Below are 23,572 nucleotides of genomic sequence, written 5' to 3' on the forward strand. Positions count from 1 at the left end.
GTAGCCAAATGTATTTTGTACAAGGGAATCATTACCATGTTACCGCTGCAATAAAATGTGAATTTACCAATTTGCTTCAACAGCGCACCAGACAAATAGTTTATACTTCTTTTCCTCTGAACAAAATGTTTGGAAATTGTAGATTGCAGATAATTAAACAACCAACAAAGGATGATCAAGAGTTTTTGAGTTTCTTTTATCCAAGGTTATATATAAAGAAGTTGTGTAGACATCTGGAACAAAAACAATCAATCTGTGGCATATCAGGTTGCTTCCGATGAAACTTTTAGTGAATGATGCAGTTTATTCTTCTCCATTTCAAAAGACAGGCGATCAGCTGATCTGCAAGCTGAATCCCACTTCTGACCTTGTGAAGAATCAGCTCAGCCAGCTGAAAGACCAATGGAACATTCTGAAACAGACAGCTGCCAGTCAATCCAGGGTTCTGGGAGGTTCCAAAAACCTGCAGGAGTTCAACAAAAAAGTGGACAAACTAGAGACATGGATTAAAGAGAAGGTGAAGTGCAAACATTCAGTCCTCGGGCTTCAAGAATTTTGGGCTATTTTACTATTTGCATCTTTTGTATATGTATACCATGTTTTAACAACACTAAATTACAAATGATCAACTGACAACTACAAATACGAACTAATTAAATATTCAATCGTAAATGATTCAATAGTGCTATCATAATGGTCACGTAATTGTTTTAGCCCCCTATTGAACACCATTAAGTGCATTCTATCATAGTCAGCTACCAATTCCTCTGATCATATCACCAGGGGTCATTTTCAGAATTGTATTGTAACCACTAAAAACAGCAATTCTGCAAATAAAAGAGGTTACAACAGCTCAAGAGCGCAAAAAGATTGACACAAAAATAAAAACCTGAAAATTAATATGTTGGTTTCAAACAGCAATATGTGCGTGTATAATGTAAATATAATCCATCCATCCATTTTCTGAGCGCTTCTCCTCACTAGGATCACGGGCCTACTGGAGCCAATCCCAGCTATCGGGCAGGAGGCGGGGTACACCCTGAACTGGTCGCCAGCCAATCGCAGGGAACCTACGGGCAATTTAGAGTTGTCAATTGACCTACCATGCATGTTTTTGGGTTGTGGGAGGAAACCGGAGTGCCTGGAGAAAACCCACGCAGGCACGGGGAGAACATGCAAACTCCACACATGTGGGGCCGGGGATTGAACCCCGGTCCTCAGAACTGTGAGGCAGACGCTCTAACCAGTCGTCTACCGTGCCGCCTTGTAACTATAACATAAAAAAGTGTCAAGTAGATTACATTTATTATTTTTTTATATTTATCAAGTACAGTCAAGGACAATGATTACCGATAATACACTGGCATGAATGGAATGGGGTGTATTCCTTTTGAAGGTGAATTTTTTAGCATTCATCCATCCATTTTCTGAGCCGCTTATCCTCACAAGGGTCGGGGGAGTGCTGGAGCTTATCCCAGCTATCTTCGGGCAGGAGGTGGGGTACACCCTGAACTGGTTGCCAGCCAATCGCAGGGCACACATAAACAAACAACCATTCGCACTCACATTCACACCTACGGGCAATTTTAGAGTCTTCAATTAAGCTACCACACATGTTTTGGGGATGTGGGAGGAAACCGGAGTGCCCGGAGAAAACGGGGAGAACATGCAAACTCCACACAGGCGGGGCCGGGGATTGAACCCCAGTCCTCAGAACAGTGAGGCAGATGCTCTAACCAGTCCACCGTGCTGGCAATTTTTAACTTTTATTTAGTTTTCACTTCACGTCATGTTCGGCGCTGGTCTCCTTGTGCGGGGGGGGTATTTCTATTTATGTCCTACGTATAATGTGGTATTATTCTGGTGCCTCTAAAAAGCGGCTGGTTTCCCAACTAATGGAGACTATAAACTGACTTTTATGTGTGCCAACAGGAAGAGACGCAGTCTCTTGTTGTCCTGGGTGAAAATGTTGACAAAATGCAGCTAACCAGAAGAATTTTAGATTTGAAACAGGTGAGCAGTAGCAAAAACTGAGTACAGGGACATAAAAAAAAGCATTAGCAAACTTAACATTTAACATCAAAGTGAAAACAAATAGTTAAAACAAATGTATATATAGACACATAATATATATCATTTCTATATTAGTATCGTATAAATAATTTCTGTATGACTCTATATATATATATATATATATATATTTACTTATTGTATTATTTTCTTATTCCAGTATTGGTAAAGTTTCCCAGCCATCAATAGCTCAGGATGCAGAATGAACTTCATTTATAATTGAATTGTTTTTTGTTTGTTTTGTTTCTTTACCACAGGATGAGCAGCTATACAGAACCCTCCATGAGGAGATCAATCACATGGCCCTCAAAATGGAGAAACAAGGGAAGTTGGATAGTAAAAGCATCTCCAACAGGAGGAAAAATATCAATAAAATGTGAGTGGCCCTCAAGATGAACTGATATACTGAATGAACGTAAACAAATTTGTATTGATAATAATTAAAATATTTTACTTATAAAGCACTTTTCTAGAAAATATGTTTACCAGTACAAGGTAAAAGCATATATGTATGTGCGTCTGTGTGTGTGGAGAGAGAAAGAGAGAGAGCGAGAGAGAGTGCAAAATATGTGGAATTTAAACATTAAGAGCCATTTTTCAAAAGATGATTTTTGGTGAGAATTTTTAAACAGGGACAGAGTGGTGGAATCACACATGTTCTCTTTTGCTGTTTGAGCAGGTGGCTAAAGGTGCAACCTCAGCTAAAAAAACACCAAGACAATCTTCACCTTGCACTCGAAGTGTCCTCATTTTACCAGCAGGCTGACAATACATTATTTGCCATCAATAACATGGTATTCTCGTTTGTCGTCATGAATTTTGACTGTCCAACACATGGGAATTAGCTCACTGAGGTCTCTGCTTTTATCTCAGATGGAAAGCATATCTGCCTCAAAAGAGTCAGGGCATTTCAGAGACAGAGAAATCCGTGACATTGCCAGTGAAATCATGGTAAGAAATATCTTTTCATGTATAAAACACAGTATTGCCGAACTTTAAAGTGTTTTGCAGAAACGCAATGCCTATCCTACATGCCTGCGTGTACTAGATGCTAGATGTGACTGTGTCCCAACTGTCAAATCTCCACCCTGCCTTGGCTGCCGGTGTCACACAGAAGCAGAGGGAGGTCAGGGACTGCTGGGTTTCTCTTCAGAAGGTTTTCAGGTAGGCAAGGATATCGAGATAAGAAACTCTGGTAGCCCTGTGAACTCACCGATCATTTTACACACACATTGTTCCCGTCATCATCATCATCATCATCATCATCAAAGGCCTTGCTGTGTTTTTCTGTTGTCAGTAAATGCGAATGTAGGTTTGGCTAAATTTTAAGGAAGAACCAGTCTCTATGTCTGGGGTAAGACCACACAACTGTCATTGGACATGAAATGTGTTTAAATCGGTAAAATGTCAATAATGTAAATGGGTGTTCTTTAAGGCACAAAATAAGCTAAATTCAAGGCAGACGGTGATGTAACAAGCTTGATGTACTATATATAGGGTGCCAAATTAATAGGAAAGCCTGAGTAAATTCATGTAGAAACAACAAGCCGATGACCTCCTCAGTCACCGCATCTCAACCCAAAAGAACACCCATGGAGATTTTGGACCAACATTAGACAGTGCTCTCCACCACCATGATCAAAACAGTAAATGAGGAAATATCTTTGGGAAGAATCATGCTCATCCCTCCCCAACCATAAAAACTCTTTCAGACTGACAGCATGTCCTACTGGGGGACTATCTTTAGTTCCATAAATGACGTAACTGCTGTCGTATAAACCTTGTGCCTTGGTTATTTTAAATCCAAAAGACACAAACACTGACAGAAAATTCACCACCATAATTGGACTTTATTGTGGGCCTCTAAACCCTCCTGTCAGCACCAACAGGAATCTCTCGCTCTGCTTGTCCTGCAGGAGCGACCGGACAACCCTCCCTCCCGTGGGCTCAGCAGTCACCAAGGGAGACGCTGACCCCTTGACATCAACCCAAGAACTCCAATGCAGCATGGGAAAAGAGACTCAAACGACCATGGGAAAGCAGGGTGAAGAATGGCAGCGTGATGGTGGAGACTATATGGTAAGCAGTGTTGGTATTACAAGCTGTTACTAGTGTGACCACACTGCGGCTCTTAGCTAGTCGGGGAAATATGCCAGCAACATCTGTGGCCACCGCACATAAAGTGCCAGATCAGATGGTTGGGAAAATGTCTTATTTATAGTTTGTGAAGGCTTTTCCTTAATAACAGTGTATCTGGGGTCAGATGTGAGCACTGATTCCAGATTGACACCAAACAAGCACATTTTCATTTCTACTATCTGGTAATGCAGTGCACTACATCGCCAAATTTCCCAGTTGTGAGGTGGTGCCAAAATTAATGTACTTTTTATTCCACTCTGTCTCGAAATACTATGTTTATCCCTCTGTAGCAACCACAAGAATAACTTTTAGATGTGAGCCCTGGCTTAAGAATTTCATAAGGTTCCATGAAAAATGTCAAGCTCTAACTATGCAACCATGCTGAATGCTGGGCCAGAACAAACACACTTCTACCTTCACCTCAAAGTCTAACTAGTTTACATAGCCTTTAACTTTATGACAGAATAACATCCTGGCTCAGCCTCCATAACGAAGTTCAGCCATTGGTGCATTAATACATGGTGGGTCAATCCAGGGTGAGTGGATCATGAGCTGAAATTATATTCTGGCAGCCATGTAAGAAAATTATTGAGTATTTGATTTGTTGCTACTTTGACCTGGCTGGCCCAAAAACTTGTAATGACAAACTGGGAGTATGCCTTTAGGGGAAGCACTCGATTGTGTAGTTTAACAGTAATATTGTGTAATATTGTTTGTATAAAAATACTCAATACAGTATGTTCTCCAGTCTCAACATTCTATAAGTAAATGCATGTAGTTACTGTATGGTCAGTATATCTAAGGAAGTCTCTAAGTCTTTCAATGAGAACTTGCCCAGTGAATGAAGGAGAGAAAATTCACTCTTTCCATTGTTGTGGTTTTTCTATTCGCCTTTATTTTTCTGCTCATTTCTAGGCTTTGACTGGCCCATTGTAAGTGACAAGGGCTATTGGGTCCAGTGAGCTGTGTATACTTGTTGTCTTCTCATCCTAAACCCTCTCACAGCTGTAAGTTGACTGCCATCAACTGAATCTTGTGACTTTCCTTGGTGCGCTTCTGTGGGAGCTTACCTCATAAGTCCTTATAGTCCATCCATCCATCTATCATCCATCCGTCCATCCATCCCTCCATTTTCGTCACTGTTTATCCTCATTAGGGTCACCAAAAGCCAGACAAGACAAAGCCTGGCATAGCCATCAATTAAGTAGTAAAAATCATTTGTCACTTATTTTTGTAGTGTTTTACCTGAAGCGCCTGTGTGTACTTAACTGATTACAGCTGGACAGATTTGTGTGTGTTAGCAGACAGACATTGGTATGCAAATACTGTTGATAGCGTGCATTGTGCATAAATATATCCACTCATCAAAAGTATTTTAGTTTCCTGTGTGTACATTATCATCTGTATGCCTATGTTTGTGACTCACTTATAGTGGATTCAGTGTGGGTGCCAGTAGTACAGTCTCTTATTGCTGGAGGTAAACACGAAGATCATTTGTTTCTGTGGCTAAGTGTAGCCAGATGCGAGGCCTGCAGACCAGATGGACTCTGTGCTAAGTGATAGTTCTTGGCTGACATCACTTTATCGGAAGACACTCAAGAGAGGATCAGTCAAAAACAGATGAGTTTCAACACTACTTTAGGGAAAAGTGTCTTGTTAAAAGAGATGGTTAGATGAGGCCTGAAAAGCAAAATACCACTTCAAAAGACTCACTTGCACTATCTGACATCATCTCTTTCAAAATCTGTGGATGTTGGGCACACTTGAGGGGTTGTTTATATTATGAAGGATGGCGAACAGAAGCCATTGTGTAGGGAATGGATGTCGACTCCATTAATCCCATTTGTCGTGGGATGTGGGATTTAAATCAAGCATTGGATACATGACAGCTCTGGATGGCCGTCTTGTTCTGTGTTTGTTTTCCGAAAACCATTATAGTTTGTGGTATTATAAACCATTATAGTCTGTGGTATTGGTATTCATGCACAAAGTATTTGTGAGTGTTTTGTAGTGTGTACAAAAAAAAAATCATTCAACACTTGGTCTTGTCAGGTTTATTTTCACTGAGTAAAAAAAAATAAACTTTGTAATTAGCTTTGTGGCATGCATTTAATTTTAACGCTAGGCAATTGTCCATGATTTCCTGCCTCCAGCCATTCCCATTAACAATGAGCTCGCCTCAAGTTTGTAGCATGTCTTATTTTTGATCTTTTACATGTTTTACCACCAGAATATATCGGCATGTTGTGGAAGTATTAAGCAAAGCCAGGCACAGCCATGTGTGAACCACACCTCTTCACCCATGGGAGATGGCCCTGATGATGTCATCATCAGTCATCAGTCGAGGAGGGAAAGGTAATTTCAGGCGAGCTTCACTCCCTCTCTCTTATGTAATGAGAGGTCTTTATGCAAGTCATAATATGAATTGGATGTCTCTGTGTTCTTTCCAGCCGGAAGCCTAGAGGTGAGCCCAAGCGTATCACGCCCCCGAGAGGCCACCCACAGCTTCATATTCAGCTCCAGAAATTCACCGTGTCAGCTGACAAGGTGAACCCACCTCTGCCAGAAACACCCAAAACCACTTTTTAAAACTTCTTTTCAAACTTCGTCTTCCACCCATCTATTTTCATTGCACGAATCGCTTAAAGTTAGCACTCTATTTGTATATGCTGGTTCTCACATCAGCAAACAGTGTAGCAGGAAATGTCCAGGCTCATTGGTACCTGGTAAGTTTTCTTTTTTTGTTAGGTCAGGACTGGAATCAACACCTCATTGTGAGTACAATAGCTGTGTTGCTTGTTGCTTAGCTAAATCACAGTGTTCTTATTCTGTGAACACCTATTTTTATAAGCTAACTTTCCAGCTCTTTAACTCGATTGCTTTCTATATGTATTTCAGACTCTGTCCTGGCTGAAGGAAAATGTTTCTCTGGCCACACAAGTGTGTTCAATAGCCACTTTCGAGGGACTAGAGGCAGCCAGGAGGTGCCAACATGCAGTGCAACAAGAAATCCTCACGAATAAAGCCAGGATAGAGGTGGTCAAAAGAGTAAGCTCAAGTTTCTCTCAAAAGGAGTTACTCGTACATGAATTTCATGCAATGCATACAATGAGCTAATCAATGTTAGTTTTGTTGGACAGCTTTGGTATACATTTCAAATGATCTGAATGCCCATTGTCAGGAGGGCCATGGGTTGGTCCGTGCACAGCACCCGGGCTGCACCAAGATAGAACAGTTCCTCAGCCAGCTGGAGATGCTTTGGGAAGAGCTGCAAAGGAGGCACCAGAGGAATGCTGTGTTCCTGCAGGCCTCAGAAAACCTGGGCTTTAGGGTAACATTCATCTCACAATCTGTAGTCTCAAGTCAGACAAAAATTACTTTCTTGAACTGAATGGAGTTATGGCAGATGTGTTTGTGTTTTTTCTTTGTAAAAAAAATGTCCAGAGTGTGATCTGATCTTTTGTCTCTGAAGATCACTTACTGTAATTTACATTCATCAAGGGGTTATGACTTTATTTTTGTAATGATTAATCATTTTCTTATGAGTGGCAAATCAGTTACAAATCTACCTTGCTCATAACGGGCAAAATCTTTTGCAATGAAACCTCGCTCACACACTCTGATGTTCTGCTTCTTTACTACAAAGGTTGTTAAAGTACTACAGGCTCTTGGAAGCCTGGAGGCCTGGCTGGAGTCTGTGGAGCTTTCCGTGAAGCAGTCATCGCTAGGCAGTGACCCTGAAAAAATGCCAGTTGCAGAGCGAGAGAGCTGTCTGCTGGGGAAAGAAGTAGCCATTCGTGGCCTGGAGCTCAATGCTCTCAGAAAAGAGGTGGAGCACCTGCATGGCCACAGTCACCCACACACACGTGGCTTGCCATCACGTATAGAAGAGGTGGACAGAAAGTAAGATCAAATGTCATTATTTGAGATCTAATTGACCGTAATTTAAACAATGAAGCTGTACGCATGACTACGCATGCCACTCGGGGTTTGGTCCAAACTTTCCAGCAGGTCACAATGTTATGCTTGCCAGTTCTAATTTCAATATTGCATTTATATTTAAATCATCATTAAGACAAACAAGAAGATACAGTACAGCCTAGATAGATTTTTTTTTTCCTAGACATGCTCGCCCTTAAAAGCATTGGGCTTAGTAATTTCTGATTCATAGAGCACATGATGTCTAAACCGTAGTCCTGACATCTACTTCCCCACCACACAATGAATGTCAGAGTCACCCTTTCCATGCGTCTCACTTTGGTTGACTTATAGCAGAAAGGTTGTTGCCATGGACACTCAGTACAATTTGGGATTTAGCTGTGTTATTAGATGTACCTATACTCATAAAACCAGACTGCGAAGAACACCAAACTGACGAAAGAAAACAAAGAGCGGTAAATGTTTCCATTGAGGGTTTTCAGAGTAAGTAATGAGCTGGGCCTGGAATAGACACCTCAAGAAAACTCTCACTAACCCGCAGTTGGGGTGGTGTCATTTATTAACATTGAACGCAAGCAACTTCAAACCGTTTAATGTGGAAAAATATCCTTTCAAATGGCTCCCTTTCCCATCGCGAAAGTAAATTATGCACACATGTCTGTATAACCTTGCTCTGCAGTAGATATGTTTATATGACACATGACTACATCAAAACATCGTTCTTGCAAGGTAAAATAAACTCAGATAATACATGCAGTGTGTGAAATGTGGTTGCTGAAAGGTGGCGGGCTGGGAATACAGGTGATGATTAAGGTGTGCCTGATTTTCCAGTGTGCCAAATGTTTCCAGGTACCAACATGTTCTAAGTGCCCTGACTCAGCAGAGCTCTAAGCTGCAGGACACGTGCATGCTGACGGAGTTCTTGGCGCGTGTGGAGCTGGAGGAGAGTCAGGAGCTTGACAATAGTCAATACTGCTCAGATCAGGTGAGATGTACCAAAGATTGAATTATTGAATTCTATTCCAGCCCTGTATTTTGTGTTTTTCTTAAGCCTCTGTCTTTATGGGAACTACTTTGAAATGATGTGGAAAAAGTAGTCCGCATTGTTGACGCTGAGTATCACAAGCTCTTTTTGGAAGATTGAAAAGAATTACACTTACGCTAGGCATGAATACATACCCCAAGGGTGTGGAAATTGTTCATTTATGAAGTACATCAAGTATAATAATATATCTGTGTATAGCCTCGCCACAGTAAGATCTCATCAATTCCTGACTTGCTGGGAATTCAAAGCAGTGGTGAGTGCGAGCTGAGCATGGTTGAACCTGTGGAGGAACCTAGAGAGGCTGTGGTGATGCTGAATGACAAAGTGAGAGAGAGACGACGACCACAGAGTCATGAGCGGTCCATACAGGAGCTATTGAGCAAGGTGAGCGAGTTGAAGAATAAGTACAGAAATTCATGTATAAGAAAGGAAGCTCTTCAATTGCAGTTGGAAGTATTTCTGTCACAGCAGCTGGGCAAATAAATATAACAGCACCTGGTTTGTTTGGGCCCTGTGGATTTTAAAAGGCCTCAAAGGAGTTTTTATTTTAGGGGGGTTCTTTTCAGTAATGTGATTTATGCAGTTCACATGTCTGGATTGCACGTCACCATTTAAGTCAATGTTCATCTCACTGCAGGATAATGACTTAAAAAAAATACAATTTTACAAGTTCTCATGATGACTTGTGTGCAACTCTAGCAAGCCAGGGTGTCTGTGTGCATGGAGGAGTGCCTTTGCTGCTACAATGAGCTCAGCCTGGACATCCTTGAGAAGGAGACAGATATGGCTGTCCAATGTGAGCCAGATCACTGTGGCTTTGAATCGCTGCAGGAGAGAAACGCCCACCTGGAGGTGAGAGAAATTGTAATAATGTTGTCCAAGCTAAGAATTTCATCAAGGAATATGGTCCAGTAAGAATGACCTTTGATTGATTGGCTTTATGATTACAGACCTTATTTGATGCATGCATTTCTGTCTGTTTCCTGCCAGATTTTGTCCCATCTCAAAAAGGGCCACCCCAACTCACCTAAAGTTGTGTATGTGGGTGTGTGCGAGTTTTTGATGGGTGTGTCACTTCTGAAGGGTACAGGGTTAAAAGTGTGAGTTTGGATACATTCAAGATCTGTATGAGTCATGTGCGCACACACACAGCACAGTTATCTGGACGTGATACCATTGAAGCAGAAATGATCTAATCCCACAAACTGAAATAAATGTACCGTCAGGAGACAGGAATCCTCTCTCACTGTTCTTAAAGCTCACTGCTGCAGACAGACACTATGAAGTATTGCTCCCAGAGAACTTTTAACACTAATAATTACTGCCTTGTCAAAAGGAAGAAAAAGGTGAATACGATGGTTAGCTTGCAAACATATGCAGACCATATGTTTTCCTGCTGAAGAGTACACATAAAGCTATGGCGATGAAGTCTTGGCCAAAATTACAACTGGTACATGTTCAACAGTGTCAAAGCTGATGTTATAATAGACTTCTATTGTGATTCTCCCAGATTGACTATGAAGTTCTCACTGACGAAGTGAAGGAGATGGAGAGCCAAGCTTCTTGTTTGAAGGAGCTGTACCCAGAAAGAGTGCATATATTTTGGACCAGGCTTCAGGCAACACTGCAGGTCTGGACAGAGCTGGGAAAGAGTGTGATGGAGAGCAAATCACGTCTACAAGATTTCTTGCATCTCCAAGACTTCTTCAGGCGCTACCTTGCAATGATGTAAGCAAGGCACAGTAATATGACCCCGTTTAGGGCCAGATGTTCTTGTCATACTCCACTTTGTGTGGACATCTATAAAAAGAAAAGAACACAATGTTCTTGTAGTCAAGCAAAGGTCCCTGTTGAGATGGATGTGTTGAGGAAGTTAGCACACATTTCCTGGTCTGAGTCTGACAAGCTGATGTATTCCCTTTTATGGGTGGAGGTCTGGGCATTCTCATATTTTATGAATGACTTTTCTCACAACTCTGTTCCTTGTCTCTTCCAACACCTCCCACTTCTGTGGATAGCTCATGGACAGAGGACACCCGGTCATGCATTTTCTCAGAAACCTTGCATCTGAGGGAAGATGGCCAGAGCCTGCAGTCGACAGAGCTTGATATACAAATTGAGCAGAAGTTTGAGGAGTTTGATGCGCTGGCGGCATCTGGGAGAAACATTTTGGGCAAAGAACACCACCTCACTCAGATGGTGAGCTGGGTTATAGATAAATACATATCACTGGAATGTTTTTACCACTTTTACTGAACTTGAGTAATGTGTTTCAGGTAGGAGAGCGCATGGAGGAACTGCGGAGTATGCTTGGGTGGATTTCTGTGCACTGGAGAGCGAAGAAACAAGAGTGGATTCACAAGAAGAGTGCACAGGAAAACTCAATAGATAACATTTATTCTGAGGCCACATTGTACTCCCCATCAGAGGTACATTTGCAAAGAGTCCCATGAAATTTTAAAGCTTTACAATCAAGTTGGATCAATATGTCAGATTTGGTTTAAAACAAACACAAATATTTATCCTAATTGTTCTTTCCATGGCTTTTTTATTAGACAACAGATTCCTATGAGTTCTGTCAGGCTCTGAATGTCATCTCAGAAGAAAGCAAACCAATGGCTAGAGGAGACAGCCAGACCTCAGAGCAGTTCTCTGGACATGCTCAGCAGACAGAAGAGAATCAGTTAGAAGATGCCTATGAGGTCATGAAAAGTATCAAACGATGGGATGGCGAGGCCCCCCGATCAGAGTCTTCCACACCCTCCCTCACGGTCATTAAGGAGCCCAGCAGTCCCTCTTTAGGGGGCATGGTCAACCTCATCCTCAGCTTTGGTAACACGGGGGACAGCCACTTTCAAGTGGTTGACCAAACTGACGAGGTTGTAGAAGAGACTTCTGAGCCTCTCCACAGGGTGAGTACACACACTTTATATTTTGAGGAAACCCACCAAATGGCACTCAAGACATTGCAATAATATGTTGGACAGCTACAGCATCTTAGGATGCAGCTCTCTCCTTGACTATCTGCTGATTGTTCATTTCTCGCTCTGCTTTGGCCTTCATGTGTCTTTTTGCCCACTTTCTCCTCTAGCCCACTGTGCCTGCCTGTAAAAACTTTTGGAAGCGCTGCCAGGGGCTTTTGGAAAATACTTTGGGTAGTTTAAAGCGAAAGAAAAAGATTTATCGGCAGAGTGCAAACGAGGTAAATTGCAGGGTGTGAAGTGACAATGCATGCTGCGCCTTAAAGTGTTCTGGGAGTGCATGCTGTGTGTAGTTATTTACTTTGGCTTAACCATATAAAGGTATAACTGGTCCTGCAGCTTCCCTGTGTTGTGATTCACTTTTCAAGCTGAGAAGTGTGACACTAAGAGGAAATATTAGAAGTCTAAAAACCTTAATGCTGGCAAAGCATTATTATTTTACTCACACCGCTACCACACATTTCTGTTTGGTTAATGTTCATGTGGCAGTTAGAAAAGTGTGAAAATTCTTTTCATTGTTAATACTCAGAATTTTCCCCCCACAGAAGTCATAAATACAGACAAGAACCCAATAAATTCTGCTTTAATGATGCACATTAACTGGAGCGATATTTTAGGGGAGGACAAAGGAGGTGTGTTACTTTTACCATAGAACCATGAAGTAGGGGTGGCATGAGTTCAGATTTTTTTTTTTTTTAAGTCGGCACTAATATGATGAAAGTCATAGACGACATAGACGAGTTGCTGATGATGTCATTGATCTTTTTTCAGTAACGTACTATAATTTAAATACAAAATCACTGGAGGCGAGCATGCCACCAACAATAGAAAGTTTATACTCTGAATTTATGCAGAACATTAAATCACAAGAGCATTGACATGGGCTGGCTGAAGTCTTGCTCGCTGTCGTGTGAAAGTATTTCCAGCCAGAGAAAAAAATCCTCTCTCTTGTGCTTGCCACTGGTAGGTACAACCAGGTACAGTAACATTTGTACAACTTGGCCGAATGGGGAAAACTGTCCTCGTGTCCACCACATCAGCAGGTTCTCTATGGTGGGAATTTGATTTGTTTCCCCATCACATTGGCGATATTAATGACGATCAGCGCTATAGAAAATGGAGAGATCGATACTAATAATCATGGACCTGTTGGTGGGCGGTGGAAAATGTATTCAGTGCTCTTAACCCTTGACGCTCTGCCTCTTCCTCAAGCCAAAAACACACAAGATTATCTTCACTCTGGCGTAGCAAAGTCAACTATCCATCCATCCATTTTCTGAGCCGCTTCTCCTCACTAGGGTCGCGGGCGTGCTGGACCCTATACCAGCTGTCATCGGGCAGGAGGCGGGGTACACCCTGAACTGGTCGCCAGCCAGTCGCAGGGCACATACAAACAAACAACCATTCGCACTGACATTCACACCTACGGGCAATTTAGAGTCTCCAATTCATGCATGTTTTTGGGATGTGGGAGGAAACCGGAGTGCCAGGAGGAAACCCACGCAGGCACGGGGAGAACATGCAAACTCCACACAGGCGGCGCCGGGGATTGAACCCGTCCTGTGAGGCTGATGCTCAAACCAGTCGGTCACCGTGCTGCCCTGTACAAATTATACAATTTGGGTTATATACCATTATGTGAAATGTACAATATTAAATCCATAATTGCATATACTACACTAATCAGGAGCATTGGGTACACACAACTATGTCAACAACAAAATTATAATGCTTGTTTTTTTATTTAGTGCTTGTTTTACCAGCATGTTTCGTGTAACTAGATTGTGCAGCAAGCACTGATGGTGTAGTGCTGACAGATTCAGTAACTTTCCTGGACTCAGGGTACAAGACCTCTTGAAACGGTTTTCACACTTTATTGCTTTTGCTCTCTTCCCCAGCATGAACTACAGCTTCAAAACTTTACTGTCAGGTTCCATTTTTAGTTGTTGTTTTTTTTCCCTCCACAGTTCCAGATGTCCCTACACAGATATTATGTTTGTAGCTCAGGGAGAGTCACTTTTGATTTACAGGACATCACTAATTGCCTATGGTTTTCTTGGTGTGATTGCACCTTGGCCTCCCAAAGCATACTATTTAAGGGATATAAAAAAGAAGGATAACAGTTACAAATGGATTTTTTTCCCCCAGAAACCCCATTATATTTTTAGTCAAACTTAACGGTAAAATCCAAGTCATTTTAGTGCTTAATTACCACGAAAGGCCACAGACTGCAATGCAAAGTCCAAAAGATTAGTCAGTGTAGAGATAGGGTGACAACATCCACGTATGATTTTGACTGTGTGCTGCAAATGTGTACTAGCCTCTTCTTATATTCCCCTTTCACCTTTTTTATTTCCTTTCATTGCATGATTTGCATGGTAATGTGAAATGTACAGAAATGAAGGGGTTGAATGTTGTCACCCAAATGTAGCTTACTCTACATCTGTGTTTGTACTTATTTATTCATCCATAACACACAAAACAGATCTTGTTCTTTGCTGGCTGCAAAATGGAAGCACAAACATCTTCCTGGGAATAACTATTATTAGGTCAAGCATTTTGTGAATCTGAGGAAAAAACACGCACGTTGAATGGTTCTCTCTCTCTCTCTCTCTCTCTCTCTCTCCCAACCCCCCAACCCCACCCTCTCTCACTCTCTCCAGGTGAGTACTTACTTGCATGTGAAGGATAACAACTCAGCTGTGGCTCCAGTGTATGAGAGTATTACTCTCCCGCGCCAAAAGAGCCGCTTGACTTCCTCAGCTTCCCCTACCGCCTCGCCATCCTCCTCCTCACCACCCTCCACTGTGCAAGCACCTCAGACCAGTCTATCCTTCCACCCTGTGAACGGGAGGTATGTCAACAGCTCCATCTTCTGCAGCCTTAAGAGAATGGGAAAGAAACGAAAGAGAAGGAGAGATACCCGCAGGCATACCATCCAGAAAGTCATAGGGGTCGACGAGGAAACAGATGAGCCTCTTTACGCCTGTGAGACAGTCACTTATGACACACATACCTGGCCACTGAAAGAGGGTCGAAGGAAGAAAAGTTCACCACAGTGTGGAGATGGAGTTGACGCTATGGCCCACATAAAGAATCCCCTACTGAGAGACATTGAGTTAGAGTGCACTGGAGAGGACTCTATTACACCATATGCCGTTTCAGAGGGGCCAGCCACTTCCATCCAAGGGAGAGGCCACTGCAGATTCCTTTCTTTGGGCTCCATTTTGAGTTTTGACTTACCAAAGGACATGACTCTCATCCCCAGCATTCAGGAGATCATTACTATCTCTCCTCGGGAATCCAATAAGGGGGCTGGAATTGATCCAGATCCAACCTTTCAGCAACACACAGCTTTGAGTTCATTCAAACAAACTCGACCCTCCCTGGCCAACACTGTCAGCAAAGCTGAACTTAGCTCTGAGACACAGATGTCTACAGTTGTTGTGAAAGATATGACTGATAATGACCCCATTTTCAACACAGCTCCTCCTCCCCCAGTAAAAGACGAGGATCAGATGGTACCATGTAATGATTTATCCCAAAGGCGGTTAAACCTGCAGAATGATGCAGAGCAGGAGTGGGACAAAATGTCATCAGCACTTAAAACTGTAAATTACAACACCTGCCAGCTTTCCCAACCCCCTATTTATGTGAATCAAGCCACTCTGTTCACTAGTGCAGCTCATAAACACCAGTGTCCAAATGTTCATACACTTATTCGGGACCTCAATGGACACAGGTACCATAAAAGTGCAACGATGCGTGGTGTACACGATGAGAACCCAGGACAGTGTATGCACCAAGCCTCTCACGTTGTTGTCAATCACAAGCCAACTGAGAATGTTCGTCAAGACTCGGTGGATTCAGGCATCTCCAGCTCCAGCAGCATCAAACTGTGTCCTGATGCATCTTGTCCAGATAACCCCCAGATTACTGGAATGGTGGGGAAGCTATTGTCCCTTCAAGTAGGACGCATTGATTGCAAGATAGCAGAGAACGTGGGTCCATCAAAACCCAGCGAAGACCCACAACAAGAACCTGTCCACCTGGACCATCAACAGTTTGAGGAAGAAGAAGAAGAGTTGGAGGGCATCTGGAACGAAACTACCAACTTCAGGCAGAGTATCTGTTCAGACATCATGTACCTGCCTAACAAAGAAGAGTCCATACCATCGGATCAGCCGAGTGAACCAATTTCCAGCTCGTCCCCTATCAAAGTGCCTGCTATGCTCTATCGAAATCTGGCCACAGCCTCAGAACCCAACCTCTTTGTGGCAGACTTCAAGCTGCCATCTAACATCCAGAGCCTCCTGGGTACCAACAAGGACCCCAGTTCCCAAGGCCCACCACAGACCATAAGAGACAGAAGGTCATGGGCAGCCTTCCCAAACAAGGACCAAATTAGCAAGATCTTAGTGGTTGTGAATGAAACAGCCACAGATCAATTGAACCTTCCAGATGTTGTTGACAATCAGAAATATATCTACCAATACAGAGAGGAGGAAGAGGAAGAAGAGTCTAAAGGTGGGAAGGAGATGGACGAGCACACAGCTGGTTCAAAGGTGAGGTCCATACTTGATTAACTGTTAGCACATATGAAACTGACCTGAATTGTAGAACCAATTCATCTCACTTCTGTTAATGTGACTTTTTGTTTAATTTCGCCTTCCTCGCCCACATTTTCCCAGCATAGTCCAGAGTTCAGTTCTCTGCCAAAACCAATGTAAAAAAAAAAAAAAAAAAAAAAAAAAAAACAACAATTGTTGTCTTAGGCATTGCCAAGTAAATCAGCTCCCAAGTTCAATAGTTGTTCTTTGGCCGATGTAACACTACTCATTCAATGTGGGTTAAAATCAGCATGCAAGATTTTCCAAAATACTGACAACCACAATGTTGTTTCCTTTACATAATGACCAAACAGTTTAAGAAGGAGAATTTTTTTACTTTTTCACTCTCTCATTTACCACATATACAGTACAGTGCTTAGCAGGACCAGAGAAGTTTGAGCATAGTACAATGCGTTTGACTTGTAATCATCACCTAGCAGTGATATTTCATTTGAGGTAGCTATAGACAGAGGTGGGTAGAGTAGTCAAATATTGTACTCAAGTAAGAGTACTGTTACTTTACAATATGACTCAGGTAAAAGTAAAAGTAGTCCTCCAAATATTTAATTGACTAAGAGTAAGAAAGTACTCAGTGAAAAAACTACTCAAGTAAAGAGTAACTTGAGAGTAAGTAGAAAAGAAATTGAGCACATGAACGTCAAAGAAAATAAAAAATAATATATGGGAGTCCACTCATATCTCCCACCATTTCAATTTTAAACTGCCCAAAAACCAACAACGCACGCATTAGGACCTACAGAAACATTATTTGCTTTATTCACTTAAATGACTTAATGAAGGAGCTATTTGCTGACCAGATGTATTGATACTGTGCGTGTGTGTGTGTGTGTGTCTGTGTGTGTGTGTGTGTGGGCTAATGTTGCCAGATGCACTGCCAAAACAACAATAGAAACATCTGCAACTTATCGCAAGGTGTTTTCTGAAGTTAGAAGTGGGCTGAAATTGAAATCCCCAGGTTTGGGGAGTCACAATTTAAGAGCTGCATGACAAAGCTGTTGTTTTTCGGAGTCTGTAAACTAAACAGCGGCTGTTTTTCCCTATAATGAGTCACTTTGATTGGCCCGCGAAGGCTTTGTGTGTGGCTGCCTTGTGCAATTTGATTGGTGAACTGGATTCAAATGGCACTAGTGATCACGTTTGATTGGCGCAACGGTGCCCTATGCCTAAGTCGAAGATGGAGTCTAAAAATAGATTGCGCACGCAATAATGGATAAATAAATGTAGCGAGGGCATGCCGATCGTTGTAACAGAGTAAAAGTATCGCTCTTTCTTCACATAAATACTCAAGGAAAAGTAAAAAGTATGGTGCATTTGAACTACTCTGAAAAATAAAATGTATCCAAAATGTTACTTGAGTAAATGTAACGGAGTAAATGTAGCACATTACTAGATAATATATTATAACAATGCATCTTGTTTCAAGAAAGAAAAAGTGAAGACTGACATTGTTCAGAGGGAGATTTCATGTCTGTTCTTGTGTTTAGAAAAAAGGAAGTTGTGCTGTCGAATCTCTCAAAAGACAAACAAAATCAAATCAAATATAACCAAATATATCTGCATGGTTAATTGTAATTCTAATGCAAAGAAGGTATCACAGCAGATGAAATGTTTGTTGGAACCAGAAACACATTTTCTGTCAGTGAGAAACTTTTTGTCAACAGGACCAGTCACATGGCTTCTGTCACGAAAGAGAGGAAGTTCAAAACCTTGAAGCCATGGATCTGCAGGAAGAGGCAACGGCCACAGGAGGGCGCTGTAGTACTCTAGTGAGATTGAAAGCATATTTGGCATCAAAAATGGGGCTGTTTTGATTAAAAGCAGGGAATAACTTGTGTCATTTTATAACCTCTTTTAGGATGGAAATCCTGAGCTGCAATCTATGGAGGGAACTCTTGAGAGAAAGCAAAAGCTGCAATTTGGAGGAAAGAAAGTAGGAAAGGTTCCATTCGTTGTTCAAGTGAGTAGGGTCTGCAAGTGTCAAGTCCCCAGTCAGCAGCACGCTCTTATCTTATTTCCACAGGCTGCCTCCAGAGGCTGGAGCTCGTATCACACTGTCTTATATCGACACACCTTGTGCTTCTATCAGGATAGAAAGGAAACGCTGAGGGTAAGTGTAGTATCCCTGAATAATTGAAGCAGACAGTAACATGCGGTTAGTGGTGGTCAGCCTGTGTTGCCTTGCAGAGTTCTGCGTGTGGCCTGCCGCTGAACCTCACTGGAGCTGAGTGTTCATCTGCTCCAGAGTACACCAAGAAACCCAACTGCTTCCGTTTGAGGTAAGAATGATTTCGGAAGTAATGAAAGAGGTCAGAGGTGTGAACATGGAGAACTTTGAATCTATCGTTTTGTGGCCTTCAGGCTGCGTGATGGCTCAGCATATCTGTTCAATCCCTCGTCACGCTTTATGATGAACAAATGGATGACCAAAATACAAGCAAACACAGGTACAAAGAATTACAGTACATGTTAAGATGACCATCTGTCAATGAGATGACAAGTCATTCAATATTTTGTCATGTGTTAAAAGGTGCAAGCCAGTCTGTGTCTTCATTGTCAAACATCCCAGTAGATCAAAGCATCCCCATTTCCTTGTAAGAAAAAATCCTGTCCAAGCTAACACCACTCTTCTTTAAACTAATACCCTGTAATGGAAAGACAACATCTGTCCCTCCCAACAGAAGCCCCCCTCTGTGCTCAGGCTGCTATGGTCTGGCCAAATGCTACTGCTCCTCCCAGCATGATGTCACCTCCACGTTTCCCAGACGGAAACCCCCGAACCGAGCCAAAGACATGGATGTCCTCTCCAGAGAGTTCACGCGCTTGCCACAGAATCCCCTAAGACGTTTGGAGGAACATTCGACCATGTCATCCACACATGGACAGTCCTGCAGTAAGGCCCTCGATGTGCTCTTTTAAGGACAACATAGTGTACACGCAACTCCAAAAGTATTACAACAGTGATCTCTTTATTTTTACTGTAAAGAAAAATATGAGACAAGATCAATATTTCAGCTTTTATTTCCAGGTATTTGAATCTGGATAAAATGAACAACATTTTTTTTGTAATGAAACACCATATTTTTGGTGAGCAAACGTACTGCAAGACAGACTTAAAATAAAATAATGAAAGCTCATATTTTGTTGCAAAGGATTTGCTTGCGATGACTGTCAAGTCTGTGACCCCCTGACATCACCAAACTTTTCCATTTGTTTTTTCTGATGCCTTTCCAAGCTTCCACTGCATCCTCTTTCAATTGTTGTTAGTTTTGGGGGCGTTACTCGATTCAGTCTCATCTTTATTGGGTAATATGCATACTTGATAGGGTTTAAATCTGGAGCTTGACTTGGCCAGTCGAAAATCTTCTACTTTTTGCCCCTGGTCAATTCCTTTGTTGTTCTGGTAGTGTGTTTTGGGTCATTATCTTGCTGCAGGATGAAGAATCTCCAAATCAGATTGCTTGCGTCTTTCTTTAAATTAGCAGACAAATTGTTTATTTTGACTTCTGAGTTCATTTTGCAAGGTGTTAACTGTAAAAATGTAGTTTGCACAAGCAAAACCCAAATCTGAAACTGAGCGGAGACATTCAGCGCTATTGTTTGAATAATCAATGTAATGTGACGAACCACACCTGTCAGTCACATTTTCCGGTACTTTTGCTCACATGAAAAATGTGTGGATTCAAACAAAAGGTGCTATCTTCCAAGTTGTGAATCCCATCCAGATGTAAATACCCGGAATGTAATCCATGAAAACTGCTGTGTTGATCTGTTGTGTTACGTTCGTATTTTTCTTGTTCTCTTCTTTAATCCCAGGCGTTTTTAGTACAGCAAAAGTAAAGAGACACAATGTCACTGTCACAATGATTTTGGAGCAGAGTGTACAATCGTGTTTAGGTCACCATGTGTACTAATGTTCTTGTCGTTTGCAGAGGTGTAAAATTGTACTGCATCACACCCAGGTGTTTCTAATATTTTGACCCTCAAATTAACCACATTAGCTAATACAATCATAAACACCTCCCTCCTAATCTGATGTAGTGATGTTCTACACTAGGACAGACAACAACCACAGCATTAACCTTCTCTCTGAGTGTCAATCACACTCACATTTTGAAACCCTTGTGTGGGTGTAACTGAGCAAGTGCTTAAAAAATGTGCTACGTTGTCTTATTTTGTATAAATAAAGCTGAACACAAGTCTTCTCCTTATCAGTTCACACAGCTGTTCCTCTGAGAAGACATTTAAATTGATAATCCATCTTTTGTTGTGTCTTAGACAGATATGATCATAGGTCTAGTCACTGCGGGTACAATGTTGACCACGAGGGGGACCCCGGATATTATTTTACTGCTACCCCGGACTCAATTTGTTTTAATTTAGTGGTTTTACAACTTTTTACACCACCTCAAAAAATACTTGGCTTTCCAAGTACCGCCATAATGATCAACATTAAAATAGAGTAGCGTCGGATGACCAAAAAAAAACAAAACGTGGCAGAGGTTTTATTCCAACAAAGTTTATTAAATATTATTTTAAGTCAATGTCTTGCACATAAAAGTAACTAACCTACACACCTAAATGAATGTTAGAAAATAAAAAGTTCTGGCAGGTTAAATGCAAATTTATTGTACTTAAAAGTTCAATTTAAGTGACCTGTACCTAACAAATGAAATGTACTGGGTTAAAAAATAAAAAAAGTTTTAGTCACTTAAACATTATGCAGTTTAAACATTTAATTCAGTGATTCTTTCACATACCATTAGAGGGAGCCCGTGTACCACCACCACACTTTGAGAATCACTGTTTTAGTTCATTTTGATTTGTCCACATTTGCTTCATTTCTGTCTTTGCTATTATTTGCTGCTTGTTCCTCCACAGATGATGATGATGATGATGATGATGATGATGACAGCAGCTGTAACCAAATGGTGACTCATAGACTTCAGGGAGGAAGTGAGGAAAACACCTCTTCCTCCCATTGGTCCCCCCCACGGAGCAATCAGGACTGGCTTACCAGCAAGGGTCGCTCCCACTCCTTCACTTCTGGTTAGTTTACACCTATTAACCTCAGCGACCTTGTTAATGCGTCGTCTGCGCGTCTCTTGACTATTTGCATTCTGTGTTATCTCCTAGCAACCTATCAGAAGATCAAGCCCACGCGGCAGATCTGCAGAGGCCCAGAGAAAGGGTCTAACTACAGTGTGACACTGGTGCTGGGAGACAAGTCATCAGACAGTAAAACCTGTGGAACTCCACCGGTGGCGGTGGCCGGATGGCAGCTGGACGCTTGCCCGCCAAGGAGCTTCACCAGCCTGCCTAGGCCTCGCAACAAATATGTCTTTAAGAAATTCTTTGGCAAAAAGGACCTGTGACTTTTCGTCAGATTGTATAATGTGCAGTGCACGTTTTTAATTAATATCTACTACTGACCATATTTATATTATGAGTTGCTCCCAGTTTTATTTGAATGTGTGAGATGTTATTTCTAAGAGTGTGTGTATATTATTTTAATACGTGTGCACTACGTAGTTGGAGTTAATTTTGCCCCTTGTCTTAATTTTACATTTGTTGTTTTGTATGGGGCAGCACGGTGAATGGTGGAGTTTGCATGTTCTTTCTGCGCTTGTGTGGGTTTTCTCTGGGTACTCTGGCTTCCTCCCACATCCCAAAAATGTAGGTTCATTGAAGACTCTAAAACCAGGGTCAGCAACATGGCACCCGGTAGTCCCAGAAACCACGAGTCACCCGCGGGCCTGTTCTAAAAGTTGCTCACCAGTGATGAGATATTGTGATTTCCTAGGAATGTTGAAGTGATCATTTGAATATGTACACATTTGCAGAGATTTACAGAAATAAAGTGTTGCATACTGATGTTTCCTACTTTGTTAAATCAGGTTGATAAATATTGTGTGAAGTCATAAAGATGATCAGTGTCTTCATATACTCTACATAATTACCATACTCATTATAGGTGTGAATGATTCTCTAAATGTGCCTTGCTATTGACTGGTGACCAGTTCAGGGTGTACTCTGCCTCTTGCCCAAAGTCAGCTGGTATAGGGACCACCTCCCCCAGTGATGATAAACGGCATCGAAAATGAATGGATGTGTTTGTATGTTATCAGTGTGCATACAAAATAGCTCCGCAGGAAGTACATTTTGAAAGGACATTTGCATACTTAAGTGATAACACTAACAATAAAGTCATTACAGTAGTGCCCACATAATTGTTTCCGTCCAGTGTCTTCCGCATCCAGTTAATTTCTTTTCACACAAAAACCTGCAGTTTGATACCACTTGTGTTGGTTTGTTACAGCGACCATTCATAATTAAAAAAATAACTAATTATTTGATGTAGTTCTGTCTTCAATATACAATAAAAACCTTTATTATCGTCAAATGAATTTGCCAAATATAAAGATGAAACTATGATAACAGTGACATGCCACGTGTAATTTTTGCACCATTCAAAGTGAGAGTCAATCTAAACTACAACCATATTGATGCTGCAGCTGCTTCAGGAGTTGCATGTATTATACATTCTATCCATCCATCCATCCAACTAGTCCTTAGGGTCACAGGTGGGAGCCTATCCCAGCTGAGTTCAGGCCAGAGGCGGGGTACACCCTGGACTGGTTACCAGGCAATCGCAGGACAAACAATCATCCACACTCAAACAAATTCATGGACAATCTAAATGTGACATTTTTGGGGGTAATGCAGAAGAAAGCCGAAGAGAACATGAAAAATCCACACAGGAAGGAACT

General features: G+C 41.7%; 1 protein-coding gene across 1 annotated transcript in view; it reads left to right on the forward strand.

Moving 5' to 3' along the window:
* Positions 1 to 22,676, forward strand: part of LOC133485630 (uncharacterized) — a 30,445-nt gene extending 7,769 nt beyond the window's left edge. The window contains exons 6-35 of the mRNA XM_061789637.1: positions 326 to 517; positions 1,933 to 2,013; positions 2,328 to 2,446; positions 2,750 to 2,864; positions 2,944 to 3,021; positions 3,119 to 3,234; positions 3,987 to 4,149; positions 6,440 to 6,564; positions 6,660 to 6,756; positions 7,108 to 7,257; positions 7,391 to 7,540; positions 7,856 to 8,112; positions 8,998 to 9,133; positions 9,392 to 9,577; positions 9,893 to 10,045; positions 10,704 to 10,921; positions 11,212 to 11,392; positions 11,470 to 11,622; positions 11,749 to 12,105; positions 12,285 to 12,395; positions 14,838 to 16,739; positions 18,467 to 18,571; positions 18,661 to 18,762; positions 18,826 to 18,912; positions 18,990 to 19,081; positions 19,164 to 19,249; positions 19,333 to 19,396; positions 19,484 to 19,695; positions 21,684 to 21,851; positions 21,939 to 22,676. Of these exons, the coding sequence (XP_061645621.1) occupies positions 326 to 517; positions 1,933 to 2,013; positions 2,328 to 2,446; positions 2,750 to 2,864; positions 2,944 to 3,021; positions 3,119 to 3,234; positions 3,987 to 4,149; positions 6,440 to 6,564; positions 6,660 to 6,756; positions 7,108 to 7,257; positions 7,391 to 7,540; positions 7,856 to 8,112; positions 8,998 to 9,133; positions 9,392 to 9,577; positions 9,893 to 10,045; positions 10,704 to 10,921; positions 11,212 to 11,392; positions 11,470 to 11,622; positions 11,749 to 12,105; positions 12,285 to 12,395; positions 14,838 to 16,739; positions 18,467 to 18,571; positions 18,661 to 18,762; positions 18,826 to 18,912; positions 18,990 to 19,081; positions 19,164 to 19,249; positions 19,333 to 19,396; positions 19,484 to 19,695; positions 21,684 to 21,851; positions 21,939 to 22,177 (6,195 nt within the window). The 3' untranslated portion in view covers positions 22,178 to 22,676. The remainder of the gene's footprint in view (positions 1 to 325; positions 518 to 1,932; positions 2,014 to 2,327; positions 2,447 to 2,749; positions 2,865 to 2,943; positions 3,022 to 3,118; positions 3,235 to 3,986; positions 4,150 to 6,439; positions 6,565 to 6,659; positions 6,757 to 7,107; positions 7,258 to 7,390; positions 7,541 to 7,855; positions 8,113 to 8,997; positions 9,134 to 9,391; positions 9,578 to 9,892; positions 10,046 to 10,703; positions 10,922 to 11,211; positions 11,393 to 11,469; positions 11,623 to 11,748; positions 12,106 to 12,284; positions 12,396 to 14,837; positions 16,740 to 18,466; positions 18,572 to 18,660; positions 18,763 to 18,825; positions 18,913 to 18,989; positions 19,082 to 19,163; positions 19,250 to 19,332; positions 19,397 to 19,483; positions 19,696 to 21,683; positions 21,852 to 21,938) is intronic.
* The last annotated feature ends 896 nt before the right edge of the window (positions 22,677 to 23,572 follow it).

Source organism: Phyllopteryx taeniolatus, chromosome 11 (assembly GCF_024500385.1).
Source record: "Phyllopteryx taeniolatus isolate TA_2022b chromosome 11, UOR_Ptae_1.2, whole genome shotgun sequence".
Lineage (NCBI taxonomy): Eukaryota > Metazoa > Chordata > Actinopteri > Syngnathiformes > Syngnathidae > Phyllopteryx > Phyllopteryx taeniolatus.